The following is a 15,762-nucleotide window of genomic DNA, read 5'->3' on the forward strand; positions in this document are numbered from 1 at the left end:
ACTGTGAGCGGAGAAATGAGGTGTTGCAGAGCAAACGAGAGGATCTTTTTGGTTAAGGACTCTTGCACACTATTGCCAAAGTTTGGTTGCAATAAAAGAGCCAAAATTAAAGGCGACTTTGCTGCAACCCAGCGTCTTTTGTATTCCACCAGGTGGCAATGGCAGCGAGGGAGGGCTGCCGCCCAGGCCTGCCACGCCACGCCAGGCCGCCAAGGGCTGCCTCCGCCAAACTGGCCACCGACCAAGCGATTTAACTTTGCCTTGTCACTTTGTGGCTTGCGCTTGGCAGGGAAAAGATGTTCTCATCTGGAAACGCACTCAAATCATCTGGAATATGCAAATCTAGCTTCAAATACCCAAGTTAACGAAGCCCCTCTCGCTCCGGAGCGGGGACACACGCTTCCCGGCTTGGGGGGCTCGCTGCAGCACTGGGCGATGGCTCACCACAGCACAGCTCTTTCAGGCACCTAAAATATTCAAGTCTTTATTACGTGCTAGAAAAGCAGCAAATGCGGGAGCCTTTCAGCCTTTTATTGTTTACAGCATAGCAAGGGTGGCACGGGTAAAACCCGCTGCTGAGCCATCCCTGCCCTTAGATGCTGTGGGTGGGCTCTGGGTGCGGGAGGGCTCCCGTCCCCATGGCCACCTGCCTGCACCTCTTCAGAGCCAGGGATGAAACCCCTGTGCACTACATCCCTACGCACACAATCCACAGCACCAACAGACATGAGCATGTAACACCTCGGAGCATCCACACGGCTGAAAGGAGCCCTCCCAGGATCCAAGGAGAGAGCATTCTCCACGGCTTTCCAGGGATTGTTGGGAGAGCAGGTGGGAGCAGGAGCTCAGCGGGGAGAGCAAGCAGGGCAGGACAGCCTGTCCCGTTCTGCTGGAGGTGCCCGTGAGGCCGAAGCTTTGGGAAGCAAAACACAACACACGTTTATGGGTCTAAAACCGCGCTGGGGCTGCTGCAGTGTCTGCTCTGCTTGGGCACTGACTTTAACTGCTTGTTTGGCCTGTCGAAAGGCGCTGTATGCCATTGAAAATAAAATAACAATAAAAAAACAACCAGCCATTGTAGGCCTCCTAGGTTTTGTGCCAAGAAACCGTCAGGGGAGCTTTGCTATGCATTTAACAACGTTAATAGTTATTGGAGCTCTTTATGCCATTTCCCCCTCCCCCCTATATTTTTGCTATGCTGATTTTTTTGCTCATTTACTGCTTCAGTGTAAAGGCAAAAAATACTTCAGAGCAAAAATTAATGTTCCTTAGATAAAACACTGGGAGTCTGTTAACAAATGTACTCCAGTCAGAGTGCAAGCATATCAATCTCGACAGAGTATCTTCAACTTCCATAGATAACTTCTTCATTAACGTCCCACTCCCCCCTCCACACACTGCATCACTCTTCCCCACTCCGACCCCATGTCCAATCTGTTCTGAAATGCAAGAACAACTTAAAAAAAAATAATCAGATCAAATAAATAAATCCTCAGTGTCAGAAGCCACCCTTACCTAAAACCACACTGGATAGGCCTGATACAAGATAGGATTTAAATGCTTATATCTTAAATGCTGAACTGTGCTAATCAGAGATCTGAAGGCGTTGCACTGCTTGTAATGAATACAATCTACAGATAATATTTAAAGAAAAGGCACAAAATCAAATTACTGCACAGAGAATTTTTTTTTAATCTTTAAATGCTTTTTCCTAACAATTATCCTCAAGTTCAAACAGAAAAATTAAGTACTGAGTTTTACATTTGTGAAACTCAGCTTAATTCCCAAACGCAAAAAGAATTACAGATTACATAGCCAAGGAAAGAAAGTGATTGAAGGCTGGATATGAAAGCGCCATGTATTTTGACATTTCTTTACTGACTAAAAAAGCATTTGCTGATGGATCCTTGCAGCAGAGAAGGGGAGGGCAACCGCGGTGCGGGGCACGGGCAGGATGGGCTCCTCCAGCTGCAGGGTCCCCAATGCCCAAGGCACCCAGTGCTGCCTCTCCTTCTGTCCCACTGGGAAACTGCCGGGCTCGGTGCTTGGTACGTACGTACAGACAGCTCGATGACAAGCTTAAAAAAAAAAAGCCTTGTCAAGTTTTTTGGGGAAAAAAAAGACACGGGCTGAGGCATGCTCCATCCCAAAGAACCCCCCAATGACCCGGGGAGTGGGGTCTGCTCCTGGGGCGCCGCTACCGTCCTACCTGTGGCGGAGGGAGGAAAGTGCTTAAAAATCGATTTTAAAAGAAGTGGCTTAAACATAGAGCCGAGTACCTGCTGCGCCTCAGCCTGCCATTTTCGCAGGCACTGGGAGATCAGCTGGACCGGGTGGCTGAAGCCCGGAGCCGGCGGGCGAGGCGCCCCCTGCACTACCAGCGGCACTCTGAAGAGGGAGCCTCTGATTAAGCTAAGCAAAGAACCCCACGAATCACTACTGGATCTGGTTGGGGGGGTTGTTTTTTGGTTGGTTTTTTTTTTTTTCAGTCCAAAATAGTTAAACCATTTATAAGTGTGTGAATTTTGCAGTAAAGGTTTTACCTTTAAATCTACCGTAAGGCCAAGGCATAAGAAAAATACACGTATGGGACCAAACCCTTCCCATTGCTTTTTCGTGTTGAAGATACCCTGTGCAATTCATTCAAAAGGAAACACTTTGCCATTTTAAGCTGTATTTTCTCTATCTGTTATTCTATTTGAAAACAACACAATCGCAGCATTTTGTTTGCAAAATGACTTTCCAGGTCGTTTTGCAGGTCAGGAGCAATTCCAGGTACGGTTTGCAATAGACGGTCCTTTAACTGACCTCCTCACCGCTGTATTTTATCATTTCCTTGGGTTGACTTTATTTGTTATGTGCTAAAGCTGCACTTTCAAATTTATGTTTTCACTTTTAAGCCAAAAGCAGAGCTTTGTTATAATTGAAAAAAAAAAAAAACCAAACCCAAAAAACAAACCTCCAAACTGTGGATTTAATAAGGTTTGAATTTGAATATGGACCCACCCCCCCCCCCCCCCAACATAATGTGGGATGATTTACAGGGCAGGCCAGAAGGGTGAGAGGGATGTTAGCCAGGCTGCTTCCCCTGGGGCCACCGGATGAAGAGGATCTTGTCAACCTGATAAGGCAGCGAGCAAGACAGCCCATGGCCGGTAGGAGCCTGGGACAGCACCCGGGGAAGGGTGGCCACTGCCAGGATCGGACAAATTACTTGGGGGAAACATACAGGCTGCTGTGAGGCAGGGGAAAGGCAAGGACCCCGCTGCAGGGGTGTTGCAGTGCATTACACGGGTCTGGGCTCCGTTCTATGGGCTCTCAGGCCTCACTGAATTATAGTAAAATATTATGAAAAAAATGATATTATTAGCTCCTGCTATTCCTTCCTTAATCCAGCTGCTACCTCGCTCCCTCTCACATGATGCAAGTTGTTTGCCGGGTCCCCATGAGCTGCCCCCCAGGTTTTCACCCCTGTTGCTGTCCCTTGGATGATTATCTCCAGGAGGGTCAGCTCTGTCCCAGGGAGCCTTCCCCCCCATGCCGCTGGTGCTCAAAGACCCCCAGACCGGGATCCAGCCCCCAGGCAGGCTCCGCACCGCTGCCCCAGTGTTGTTTGGCAGCTGGGATGCTCTGGCACATCTCTGGTGGGTGCCAACCCACAACCCACCACTGAACCCTGGGATGCTCCAAAGGACCCCACAGGTCCAGTGGTGGAGAAATGTCTCCAAAGGCACTGGCAGCAGCGACACCGCCGGCATCCCAGGACTGGTGAATTTTCTGCTACGGCAGGTGGCACAGGGAAAGACGGGGACATCGTATTTGTTTTGGAAAAGTCCCATTTATCGCAGATGTTTGAAGGGGAATTCATAGGGCTGCGTTTTTTCACTTGAGGTAGGAAGCCTGCAAAGTCTGCACAAAAAGCACAAGCAGTGCTTCCTCACCTCCCAGCGAAATCATCAAGGCTTCTCCCGTGGAAAACAGAATAAAGCTGTGGAAAAACTCCAGGTGGCATCCCAGTAGTATTTCTTTTTTCTTGAGTTTTTGGAACCAAGCAGGTGTTTCCTTAGGATGTACAACTGAGTCATACACTTCCTTATCTGTCTGGCTAGCAAGGTCAGAGCTTGTGCACTTGTAAATACACACAACAGCGAGTGCAGATTAGATGTCTCCAGTCTAGGAGAGGACATCTTAAATTAAGATGAAAGAAAGAGGCTCGTCATTAAAATTGAGGCTTGAGAGATTTTTATGTGCTGATTTGTCAACAAAATCAATTAATTTCTCAGTTCCTCACTTTTCTTTTAACACAACTGAGACATATGACATTTGACTTCTCCCTGTCTTTATTCTGGCTGTAAAATCTTCCCTACAAGAATCCTCCTAGAATCTACATTCAAAATAATGTGCGATGCCTGCCCGGGCTGTGGTTGCAATCCTGCTCCTTGGTGCAGCCCAGATCCTATTGCCAGAGCTGGTTCCTTCACCCCGCGCCCGCTCACATCCATTTGACAAGCAGAAAGTGAAGTGGGTGCCATGGGCAGAGGTGAAGCCCCTGGCAGTGGTGGGTGCTGAGCCCCAAGCTCCCTTCCCAAGCAGGAGGTTGCCCATCTTCCCCAAGGGCTCCTACAGATGCAACTTCCAAGAAGATGGTTCAACCTGAGGAGTCATCACCTCCTCCTCTTTCCTCCTTTTTAAAGCCTTTTATTTATTTTAAAGCTGCTGGTTCCATTAAGAGCAAATTAACCTTGGAAACCAGAAAGATGTGACCACGATCGCTGGCTACGCCAGGGCTGGACCACGGCTGCTTTTACAGCCATGGCTTTTGCCTTCTTTCCATTTCACTGCAGCCGATCCCAGGGATGGGGAATACACAGGGACACTCCACCTCTCCTCAAGGAGACATGAGGAAACAAGCATGGGGTGAAATACCCCCGTGGGGCCCCAGCAGGGAAAGCCGCCCTCCGGGGAAGCCCAGACCCATGAGCTGCCTCCACGGTGGCCAGCAGGCAGGGTTCAGGGAACACAGCTCAGTACAGCTGGCTGTGCGGTTATGAAACAAGAACTGCATCCTTGCCCACTCACGGTGTGCCATCAGCAGGGTGCAAGCTGGAGTAACACCGCCACCATCCTCCCATTTCACTAGGTACCAACAGGACCTCTTACTACAATGTGAACCTCCCCCCTGCCAGCCTTAAAGCATCCTAAAAGCAGCTCCGCGTTAGCTCTGCTGTGTAGCTGTGGCAATGGAATGACGGCACCAAAACCTGTGGTTCATGGCTGCGACGTCACCCCAGACCCCGCGGTTCCCCTGTGGAGCTCCTTCATATGCTCCCACGCAAGCAGAGGCAGACTGGAGAGGCTGTTTCCCCAAGAGTGCTGCTGACCCCCCCCCAGCTCTAAGCCACGGGGACAATCCCGCAGCTCACACCAGTGCCTCTGACCCTGCACCGAGCAGCACGGCGGGTTTGGTCCTCCCTGGGAAGGTGCCTCGCTGGGGATTCGAGACAGGCTGAAAGCTGCGTTTATCGGCACGGCTTGAGAGTCTGCAGAGCAGGACGTGGGATTCCACTTGGTGTCATGGTCCCGGCTCTGCTGTTAATGGGGATCAAACAACAGCAACCAGCCACTCTTCCCGTGGAGCTAAGGAAGCAGAAAGCCTAGGTGCAGTTGTGAAAGAGAAGAGTGTCCACGGAGAAGACAAATGGAAGATGAATACATCGTGCCATAATGGCTGTACTTGACAGCCTGTTTGCTAGATGATAATAACACCAAAAGGAATCGCGTGAGTTGAGCACCGTATGACTTCCAGGCACCTTACTGGAAAGCCTGGCCACACAGAAGAGCAACTTGAGGTGCAGAAAGGCTGTGGGTGGCCTTTGCTGGACTCACCCACCCACCATCATTCTCAGAGGCGAAAAGCCTGTCTTGGCCACGCAGGGGGCTCAAAGGCAATGTCACCACTTGTGCTCCTCGGAGCTGCTCCTGCTTCAGCCTCAGTAACCCCTCCTTCTTCTGAAGCATGCAGCCTGCTCCAAGAAAGCCAAAGAAGAACTTGCACCATGCCTGCAGATAACTAACTAGCATCGTCAGCACTCCGTGAAGGCTTTGTTTCTGAGCTTTCTTTTTTTTGTCCTCAATATATTGCCTTGTATTACAGGTGCTACCTGTTGGAAATCAGCACCTGGGCAGACACTGCTTCCCTGCCGCAGTACCACCGTGGTGGACTTACTGAAGTCAGGATGATACAAGTTCTTGTAAACCCACGACTCAAACGTGACCTCTACAACCTAAGCCCTTCCCTCTTTGCTCACTTTTCCCCCCAAAGACCTCCCATTCCATACCCCATTCCTTCACAGATGCTTCCCACCATGCACACCAGCGCAGCTTGCTCATTCCTGACTCTTACTGGTCAAGAGAAGAAAGGTGGAAAACATCACAGCACTTGGCAAACATTTCATGTAAAAGGTCAGATGTGATTAAACCATCAGTAGCCAAACTGGATGAAGGCTTTGGGTTAAAGATTAAGAGAACAGCAAAGCCTTAGGATGAAGTTAAGGGTGAGGAGGTGGTCGTGCAGAGGAGCCACCTGGATTGCATGATGCTAGGTCAGGGGTCCTCAAACTTTTTAACCAGGGGGCCAGTGCGCGGATGAAGTGGCAGGTTGTCATCTACGGCTGCTTGGTTCCCCCCCCCCACCAATCCCCAGCGGGGGGGGGGGGGCAGGGGTGTTCTGTAAATACCAGGAGCCGGATTGAGGACCCTGGGGGACTGTATCCAGCCCGCGGGCCGTAGTTTGAGGACCCCTGCGCTAGGTGATGGCAGCATCCAACACTGATCAAGAACACTGCACCGCATGACTGCAACACCTCACATAAAGTAGCCGTTATTGTTACCCAGGAAAGGCAGCCCCAGCCTGCAGGTCCAAACAAAGTTCACGTGCCCTCATGCCTGGTCCTACATAAACACCCAGGTCAAACCTCATCTGTGGGTAGGAGAGCTATTCCTGCGGGACCCACCGCCCGCGCCAGCCTGGGTACCAAGCGTTACCATGACAGAGTTCAGTAAAGGCCCGTGGCTACTCAACAAGCAAAGAGAAAAATCTCATTTTTCCCAATATTGTTGTGCCCATATCTCATCCTCAGCTGGCTCAATTCAACATAGCCTGACCCTCCTGGCACCGCTCCAGTGGGAGCAGAGCTCTCCAGGCTCTCGACCGAAGGCAGAAAACTCCAGTACGAAATGGTCACAGTACAACCCCTTGCCCCAGAAAGACTATATAGAGTCTGTAAGTCCACAGAAGTATGTTAGGCTGCATTATATCGTGGACAGGAGCCCAGGACACAGTGAGGCCATGTGTGCCCAGGGAGTGGGCAGAGTGGGGGTACCTGGCCCCCTGCCCCGCCACCTGAGATGGCAGATCACACTGGGCTGTGCAGGCACGTTCAGGTTACAACACCTGAAATCAGTGAAGTCCTGAAATGCCAGAGATGGGAGAAGCTCCACACAGGACACCACGGACACATTGGACAAAGCCAGTCTCGCCATGCACTATCCAAGAGCCCCTCAAGCCCCTGCTGTGGTCGGTCGGGCAGGCACCGTGGCACACAGGGAATGGGCTGGGGGGGACAGGCACACCCCAACCCACGTCTTTGTTCAGACCGAGCTTTTGGAGCTCAGCACTTCAGTTCCAGCTCAGCTCCAGGTCTGTCACCAGTTCATAACTGCTGTGATGAGCTGTGGCTGAGACTGGCCGCGGGGGTCCAGAACGGGCAGGACCACGGGATGCACCCCCCCGCACCCAGAGGACACCCGAGGGGGTTTTACCTTCCCAACACCAAATTTAGTTCAAATCTTCATTATTTTTTAAACTCTGTTTCCATAGTTTAATTTACTTTGTTTTCCAAACTCGTAGCCATTTCTTATAATAAAGGGGAGCTGATACAACATATTTATTACCATTTATCATTGAAATTTTTATGACTACTTATGAATTAATCAACAATAACTGCTTTCACAAATGCTGCTGCATTAATCTCCATATCCACTGCATAAATCACATTGAGAACAAGTTAATATACATATTTTAAGAGAAATACAGCAATATTTCCACCCTATCAACTAAGTATATTATAAGCTAGTTAGTCAATTTATAAATGCATTTACTTCATCCAGCATCATAAATCCTGGCAGTTCAGCGTGACACAATCTATAACCTAAATATAATCTGACCTTTTGTAAGACATTTTTTCTGTTTGAGACACACAGGTGCTTTTTCTAAAGCAGTATCGTTTCAAGTGCAATGTATGATTCATGATACATGAAGACAACAAGACCCAAACACCTATCTGTATGTTTGCTTAAAAAAGGCTGTATTACCCTCCAGAACCATCTTATTCACATTACTGGACTTGTATTTTAATTTACTTTATAGAGCTATGAGTGATCAAAATATTCAGGAATTTTCTAATAAATTGTACAGCTCATTAAAATAATCAGAAGTATTTAAAGTGCATATTCTACTCCAAGAGAATTTCACTTAGAAATAAAAATACTGTTAAAATAGTCAAGAGTACTGAGCTGTAGAAGTTCTTCCATTCTGTGCAACAACTGTATTCATGAAAAATTAAAGGAAGCACACATTTGAGACTAATCTGCGACAAACATAAATTGCCTTTCATTCTTTTGAAGCAAGAAGCAATCCCTAAAAAATTTTTGCAGTAGTTATAAATCCCTGCAGGTTGACATTTCCAACAGAAACGTCGCCTCCCTTCCCCACGCAGTGAGGGCAGATAGCAGGTACCATTTTACTGAGAGGATCTTTTCGAACACAGATGCAAAAATATCCTTGTAAGTGTCCTGAGATGTTCACCGGTCTACAGAGCAATATTTTAAACCACAAAAAAACCCCGCAGCTTTGGGGCTGGCTTGGTTTTTTTCTTGCCTGCAAATGACTCAACAGCAAGCCAGCAGAATTCCCGAGCTACCGCAAGCAAGCGCGGCAGTGGCTGGTGCCAGGAGCATGCGGAACAGGTGCAGCATCCTTCGGCACGGTGCATCGCAGCACAGGGGCTCTGCGGCACGGAGGGGCTCTGCGCTCCTGCAGCCCCGCTCCCCTCCCTAGGACCCCCATCACGTAGGGAGCTGGGAGGTCTACAGCATGTGAAGTTGTCAGTAAAACTATTAAAGGCTAAAGTTTCATCTAAATTAAATCCACCTCGAACATCAAGTGTAAGAGTACTTGTAAAACCCTTTGGGGAGGATATTAGCTATTGCTGTAAAGGAGTCCAATAAAAACCAAAACCAAAAAACACATAGTGAAATAAATTTAAAATACAAGTGTGGGAACTTACTTTTAATTAAAAAAAAACAAACAGTATTTTTTACTTTACTGGAAACTTACATTTGAGAATTTCCATTTCTCAACCACTTTCAGAAAAGATTTATGTTTGTATTTGTTTAACATTATAAAGATTACAATAATCCGTGTGATTAAATTAGCATGTTCATATGTTTCTTTTTCAGGTTAAAATGTTATTATTTATAAAGTGACCAGTAATGAAACTACCGTTTAGCACAGTCACGACAATAACTGAAGCTTTAAAAGTATGCTAATTTTCGAACAGCAAATTTACATGGATTTATGGTAAAAACATAAAACCCATCTGAGATTAACATGCCAATTTGTTACATATTCCGCAAGATTGACTGCCACTCAGCTCCTCCTAATAACCAGATTTAGAGATAAAACAAATAGAGTTATCAGGTATGAAACGGAAGCTCTCCTCTCTCGAGTGGTTTGTTTTCTGTTTGCAGATATTGATACAAAAATACGTATTTTTAAAGTAATGGCAGAGAAAAAAATTAGAATAAAAATACTAGAATAAAATGCACTCTTTAGCCATCCTACCCTTTATACCAGGGGTCCTCAAACTATGGCCCGCGGGATGGATACGGCCCCCCAGGGTCCTCAATCCGGCCCCTGGTATTTACAGACACACCACCCCCCCCCCCCGCCGGGGATTGGGGGGGGGAAACCAAGCAGCCGCAGATGACCTCCTGCCACTTCATCAGCGCGCCGGCCCCCTGGTTAAAAAGTTTGAGGACCCCTGCTTTATACTGTAGTTACTGAAATGTCATATCACTTCTTTTAAAACTGCTATTTTCTATAGATTTTAATGGATTTAAAAGTAAATGCTCTCAAAAGATGCAATGCACCTTGGTACAGCTTATTCAAGGGAAAAAAACCACCAACAAAACAACCAAACAAATTTTCCACAGTGATGAAAAAATGCAAACTAATAGAATGATTTGGGTCACAAAACAAAGGACTTCACCAAACCAAAGAGAAACCCCAACTTCTGACAGCACGGTGTGAAGATTTCATCACAAACACTGAAAACTGTGCACGGTGTAGCTGGATGGCACCCGTAACCCTCCTTACAAAAAGGTATCTGGGATATTCTTTAAAATAACACGGAAAGCCCTGGGTAATTACCAGCTCTGTCTTTACTGCTCGAACAACCCACAATGCCTCTGGCAGCAGCTGGATCCCATTGGTTGACACCTGGGCTCACCCCCAGCCAGCTCCTGCTGCAGGTACCATAGCTCAGAGACCTTGTGTGAAAATGAAGATGTTCGCCCTGCATCCCAGGCTGAGACCCGTGGACATTTCTCAGAAATCCTCTCTGCACATCTCTTTGAACATGCAAATCCATAAATCAGCAGCAGCCTGACAAAGCAGCTAACCGGCATGTGCCAGGGATGCTCGCCCTGCACAGGTACACGCTGCCCGCACCTGCGCCAGCTCTTCAGCATCCATCGCTGAAAATCCACACGAGCAGCCAACGCTCATCCCCGCCGTGAAATTAATCCCTTCCAAGTCAAGACAAGTGATGAGATATTTTTTTTTTACCTCTCCTTACCTTGGCCTCAGCCCTCAGCGCCAAGCGCCCCATGAGCCCAGCAGCAGGTTTGTTTCTCTCTGCCCACAACCGAACAAAGCCACCCCATCACAAGCCAGCGAGCAGACAAGCGGTACTTACTGAAGATGGCAAACCTGGAGGAACTTTTCGAACTTTCTTTGTTTGTACTTCTGAAAAAAGACAAAACGGTGTCTTCATAACACAGGCGCTTTTTTTTTTTTCTTCTCTCCACTGAGATTTTCTACAGCCCCAGCTGCTAATTGCCCTGCCCACTGCCTCACACAGGGCTTGCAGCAGTTTAGGTAACACCGAGTGGATGCCACTGCTCTTAAGTCCAGCAGTAAAATGCTGGAAAATTGCTCATATTCTGATCTCGAGTGTTAGGGCCTTTGTTTTCACTTTACACTGATGTGCTTTAAAAAAAGTGATTTTTTTAAGGCTCCTTGCACGCTTGACAAAGGACAGAGAGGAGCAATCAGCCAACGTTAAATAAACCCCTCAGAGAGTCCCAGTGGCGTACGCTCCGCCACTTATTGTATTTATTTCAAAGTATTGCTAAACAGGACGGAACTCCGATTATTTGTTGAAATGGAAAAAAATAAAAAAGGTTGAACACAAAGTCACTCACCCATAGAGGTGCTGTGGAGAGGCCTCCGCCGGGGGTTATTGCTAGAATACTGATAGTACTGGGAGCCAAGTTTAGTGGGGGAGAGCGCTCCTGGGTTGCCAATATCCATGTCACCTCCAAGGAGATTTTGCTAAAAGATTAAAAATATATACGTGTGTGCGCATGCATGTTAAATCCGACTTTCCTCATCATTAGCTATTTCTCATTCCTAAAAATAACACAGTAAAGAAATCTTCATAAGCAACTGAAACATGGAAACAAGAACCTGCCAAATCTTTAAAGGAGACATTACAAAAATTTCCAGTTGAGCATCTTTCCCTTTACTGGGAAAACACAAAGTAATTAATTTAAAATACGATTATTTACATTTAAAGGAGATTTATTGCCTACTTATTCAAATGCAATCAGTGTTTTAAAAACTTTTGGAGCTCTGTTATATATATTTGAAGATAATTTAGTTTCTTTGCTGCAAACAAGATAGCTAAATGCATGGATTTCACAATAATAAAACTTAAAAATAATCCTTCTGTTGATAGAGCAGTTGGCTCAGTGTGCATGAAACAGCTTCATTGTCTATCCCCATGCAAGGAAAAATTCCTATCTGTGAAATAAATACATCAGATTTTGCAATACAAAAATCTGCACAGCAGGCTGTACATGATATGTGATTAAAATGTGAAAATAAAATTATGCATTATTAATATTTTTGCAATGCCATCAGAAAAAAAGCACCTCAGAAATCCCAAACAATTAATGCTATTATATAGCAGCAGCAGTAGCAGCAGTGATGGACTTTCTATATATCCATTTTCTGCCTGTACCATTAACTAACAAGATACATCCCAGTAAACACAACATTTTCCCAGCTACAAAAGGACTAGGGTTTCCATGAAACAGCAGAAAACATGATCTGACCCCCGGTATAAGAAAAATTATAAATCTGTAAAAGACTATGACAGAAGAGAACGATTTCCTGAGTAATGTTCTATTTGCTATAAACTACGTTGAAACTCACCCATAATATATAAATCCCCTGATTATACTCTGCATTGAACACATTGTTCTTTTAATTATTCTGATACGCAATAAAACAGGTGTAGATGCTACCATTTATATTAAGAACAAATTTACCATTTAATAAAGAAATTTTAAAATTAAGTACCAAAAGTCTAACTTTATCGTTACTTGTAATCAACTTTTACTGACTGAACTAATTACTGTACTTGATAAAGTACAGAATGTGTTTTCCCTAATCTAAATTCTAATCACCATGTCACTCACAACAGACTTAGTAATGCTTCACTAACACACTATTCACATGCAAAATACTCTAAATAGGCCAATTATGACTCTGCCCCTGTTCCCTGGTTAACCCGCTGAGAACTGAAAAATTTCACAAGGCAGTCACCAACTAAAACAAAGGCTCCTTGTTTTAAATTAAGACAGTCTTTTTGATTCCTAAATAGCTCAACAAAGTGGCATGTCTCCTGCTGAAAGCAGTTGGTCAAATATGACCCATGAGCTGGAAAATCAGAAATTAAAACATCCTTACTCCTTGACTATACTTCTAAAAAAATTTCAAGATAACTTTTGATTCTGGAAAAGTATATTCCTCTTTTTTCCCAGAGAGGCTAAAAGAGAATTGCTGACGAAGGATGGACAAATGGGCTCTGACCGATTGGGGCCGAAACCCTTTCTTGGTGCGCAGCCTAGCATCTGCCTTTACAGACATCTCCCAGGCATAAAAATAGAAAAATGCCAGTCAGAAGGCACTTTTTTTCCCAATATCTTTATGTTCAGCTAATGCCTAATATACACCTGCAATGACTATGCTCCTTTTAATAAACACCTGCACCGGCAAAAATGGTTGCGAGTCTGTTGCATAATGGCAGAGAAATATATGCAAAAACTCTCGGAAAAAAAGGGTTATCGATTCATTGCAAATATCCTCTGAAAAGAAACGTAATTTTATTGAATGTCTTGGAGCATTTCAGAATGAAACAGCGCTAACCACAGAAATTCTCTTCAGTCATATATTTTTATCACGTATACATTTTAACATAAAGACAGACCTGCTAAATCTGTGCATGGTTTATCCATATGTCGGGTAGTCTGAAAGACTTAGAGCCATCAGCTGTATAAATTCCTATACCCAGCCTACTAGATTTCATTTGACTTCAAAACAAAACAAAACAAAACGTATATAAGACAGCATTTGCAAACTATTTTAAACAATATTCACTTTAGGAGCATAAAACATACACATACCCTATGTTGTTTTTGTTTTTTCATCCAAACATTTTTCTCTATAAAAAGATGCAGAGGTTTCTACAGGAAAAAAATCCCAAACTTGTATTATTATATTAGAAGGAAACACATGCACCAGTCCTAAAGGCTGCATGCCTTTTGTGTCGCGAGCCACCCAACGCTGCTGTTTGCCACTAGTTGCACTTTTCTAAGGGCTGCTCACTCCTCTTGACCTAACGGGTACCTGCTGGATGGAGCCTGGACTGCGCTCAGCATCCCGTCCCGCAGCCTTGCTGCCCAGGGAAGCTGTGCTAGGCTATAAAGTGCTTTCTTGACCACAAAGATTCATTTTTTAAAGAAAAAACGCATCTCAACAAATGTTCACCACAACTGTCACAGACTCAGTTCTTCGCTCTCTTAAAGGAAAAAAAAAACCAAACCCCAACAACTCAGAAACAAATAACCCAACCCAGAGAAAAGCTCCCTCCTTTGTCTGCCAGGGGACAGAGACAGTCTTACAAGGTAAAAAAGAGGTGGGTTTCTGCTTGCAGGGGGCCTCACCAAGCACACGAGGAAGAAAACTAAGATAAAAATATATATGTATTTATTTTGAGATGCTTGTAAAAGGAACAATAGGCATTTATTACTCTTCAGCCTACATGTCACACTGCTAATGGCCTGCAACAAAGAGAGAGATAAAACGTTTACAAACCACAATGACATCGATTACACAGCCTTCAGAGCTCGCCTTTGCTCCAAATTGGATCTTAGAAATGCAATGAATTATTAGGCATCCAAGTTAATATTTACCACTAAGAAACTATGAGCTTAAAAGCCAAGTGTGACATTTGTCAAACTCCTCTCCAGCCTTTAGCTGGAGGTTTAAAGGGGCATCCATGCCGTCGGCGGGCAGCGGGCTGGCTTTGGGTGCGAGCAGGACAGCAGGCACGACGCTAGATGTTGCAGATCTTTGAACTCATCTCTATGAACCCTATATAGAATGCATATTCCGGCATTATAGCATCTACTGTACTCCCAGACACATGCAGTTTGCAGTTTGTTTCATAATAAACCAAGCTAGTAATATATCGAATTTTCCAGTTGAATGTTAAGAGTTAGAGCTAAAAACAATCACAGAAGGGGGACAAAAAAAAAAAAGCAACATAGAAAATCCATTTTCCCATTGAGCCACACAGCTGTATTTTTCATCAATCGCCATTTTTTTGCTTTTCTCATTGTTACACACAATCCTGTCTTCTTTCTAGCAATTTGTAAAACAAGTCACCGGCTAGTGAATCCTGCCTCCAAAATTTGAATAACTAGACAAAGAATTAAAGCTGGATAGGAAGAAAATACGCACATACTATGACAAAGTAATATCCATATGGATATGATATTACCCCTCCTGGAAAAAAACAAATGTTGTTTCTATTGCAGACCTGAAGTCTTCCTTTCCAAATGAAAATCACGTGAATTTCACTTAAATATTTGTTTCAGACCCAATAGATAGGGGATACATTTACATAAAGCTATTTTATTTTTCCTTTATTACAGAAACAGGTGAGATTAGAGTATGACAGAGTGCTGCATTTTACTAATAGAACATTAATTCAGATTAAAGGAAAATGGCCTCGAAGCCTGTAATCCAAAAGGCTCTGAAATCACTGATCAGGGAAAAATACCTCAGAAACCTTTTCTTTTTTTTTTTTTTCCTGACAACCTGGATATTTATTTATTTTTTCTTTTTTTGACATCTTCATGCTACGCCGTGATCCAGTATCAAACACATCATCATGGGAATGTTGCAGGCAAGTGAAAAACGAGCTTAGATGAAAACAGATTAAGCTCCTTTTCTGAAAGATTGCCAACCATTTGTGGGTCACGCTCACGTTGGAGCGTTGCTGCACGCCCAGCTGCAGCCCTGCGCGCTGCTTCCAACCTGCATGATGTATGGCGACGGCGGGACAT

General features: G+C 45.0%; 1 protein-coding gene across 8 annotated transcripts in view; it reads right to left on the reverse strand.

Annotated features, from left to right (window-relative positions):
* LOC121080579 (transcription factor 4-like) overlaps positions 1-15,762 on the reverse strand; it is a 239,926-nt gene that overhangs the window by 81,633 nt on the left and 142,531 nt on the right. For all 8 annotated transcript variants that reach the window (XM_040578703.1, XM_040578705.1, XM_040578702.1 and 5 more), the window contains 2 exons: positions 11,548-11,677; positions 11,040-11,089 (listed from right to left, as the gene is read on the reverse strand). In XM_040578703.1, coding sequence (XP_040434637.1) covers positions 11,040-11,089; positions 11,548-11,677 — 180 coding nt within the window. The remainder of the gene's footprint in view (positions 1-11,039; positions 11,090-11,547; positions 11,678-15,762) is intronic.

Source organism: Falco naumanni, chromosome W, assembly GCF_017639655.2.
Source record: "Falco naumanni isolate bFalNau1 chromosome W, bFalNau1.pat, whole genome shotgun sequence".
Lineage (NCBI taxonomy): Eukaryota > Metazoa > Chordata > Aves > Falconiformes > Falconidae > Falco > Falco naumanni.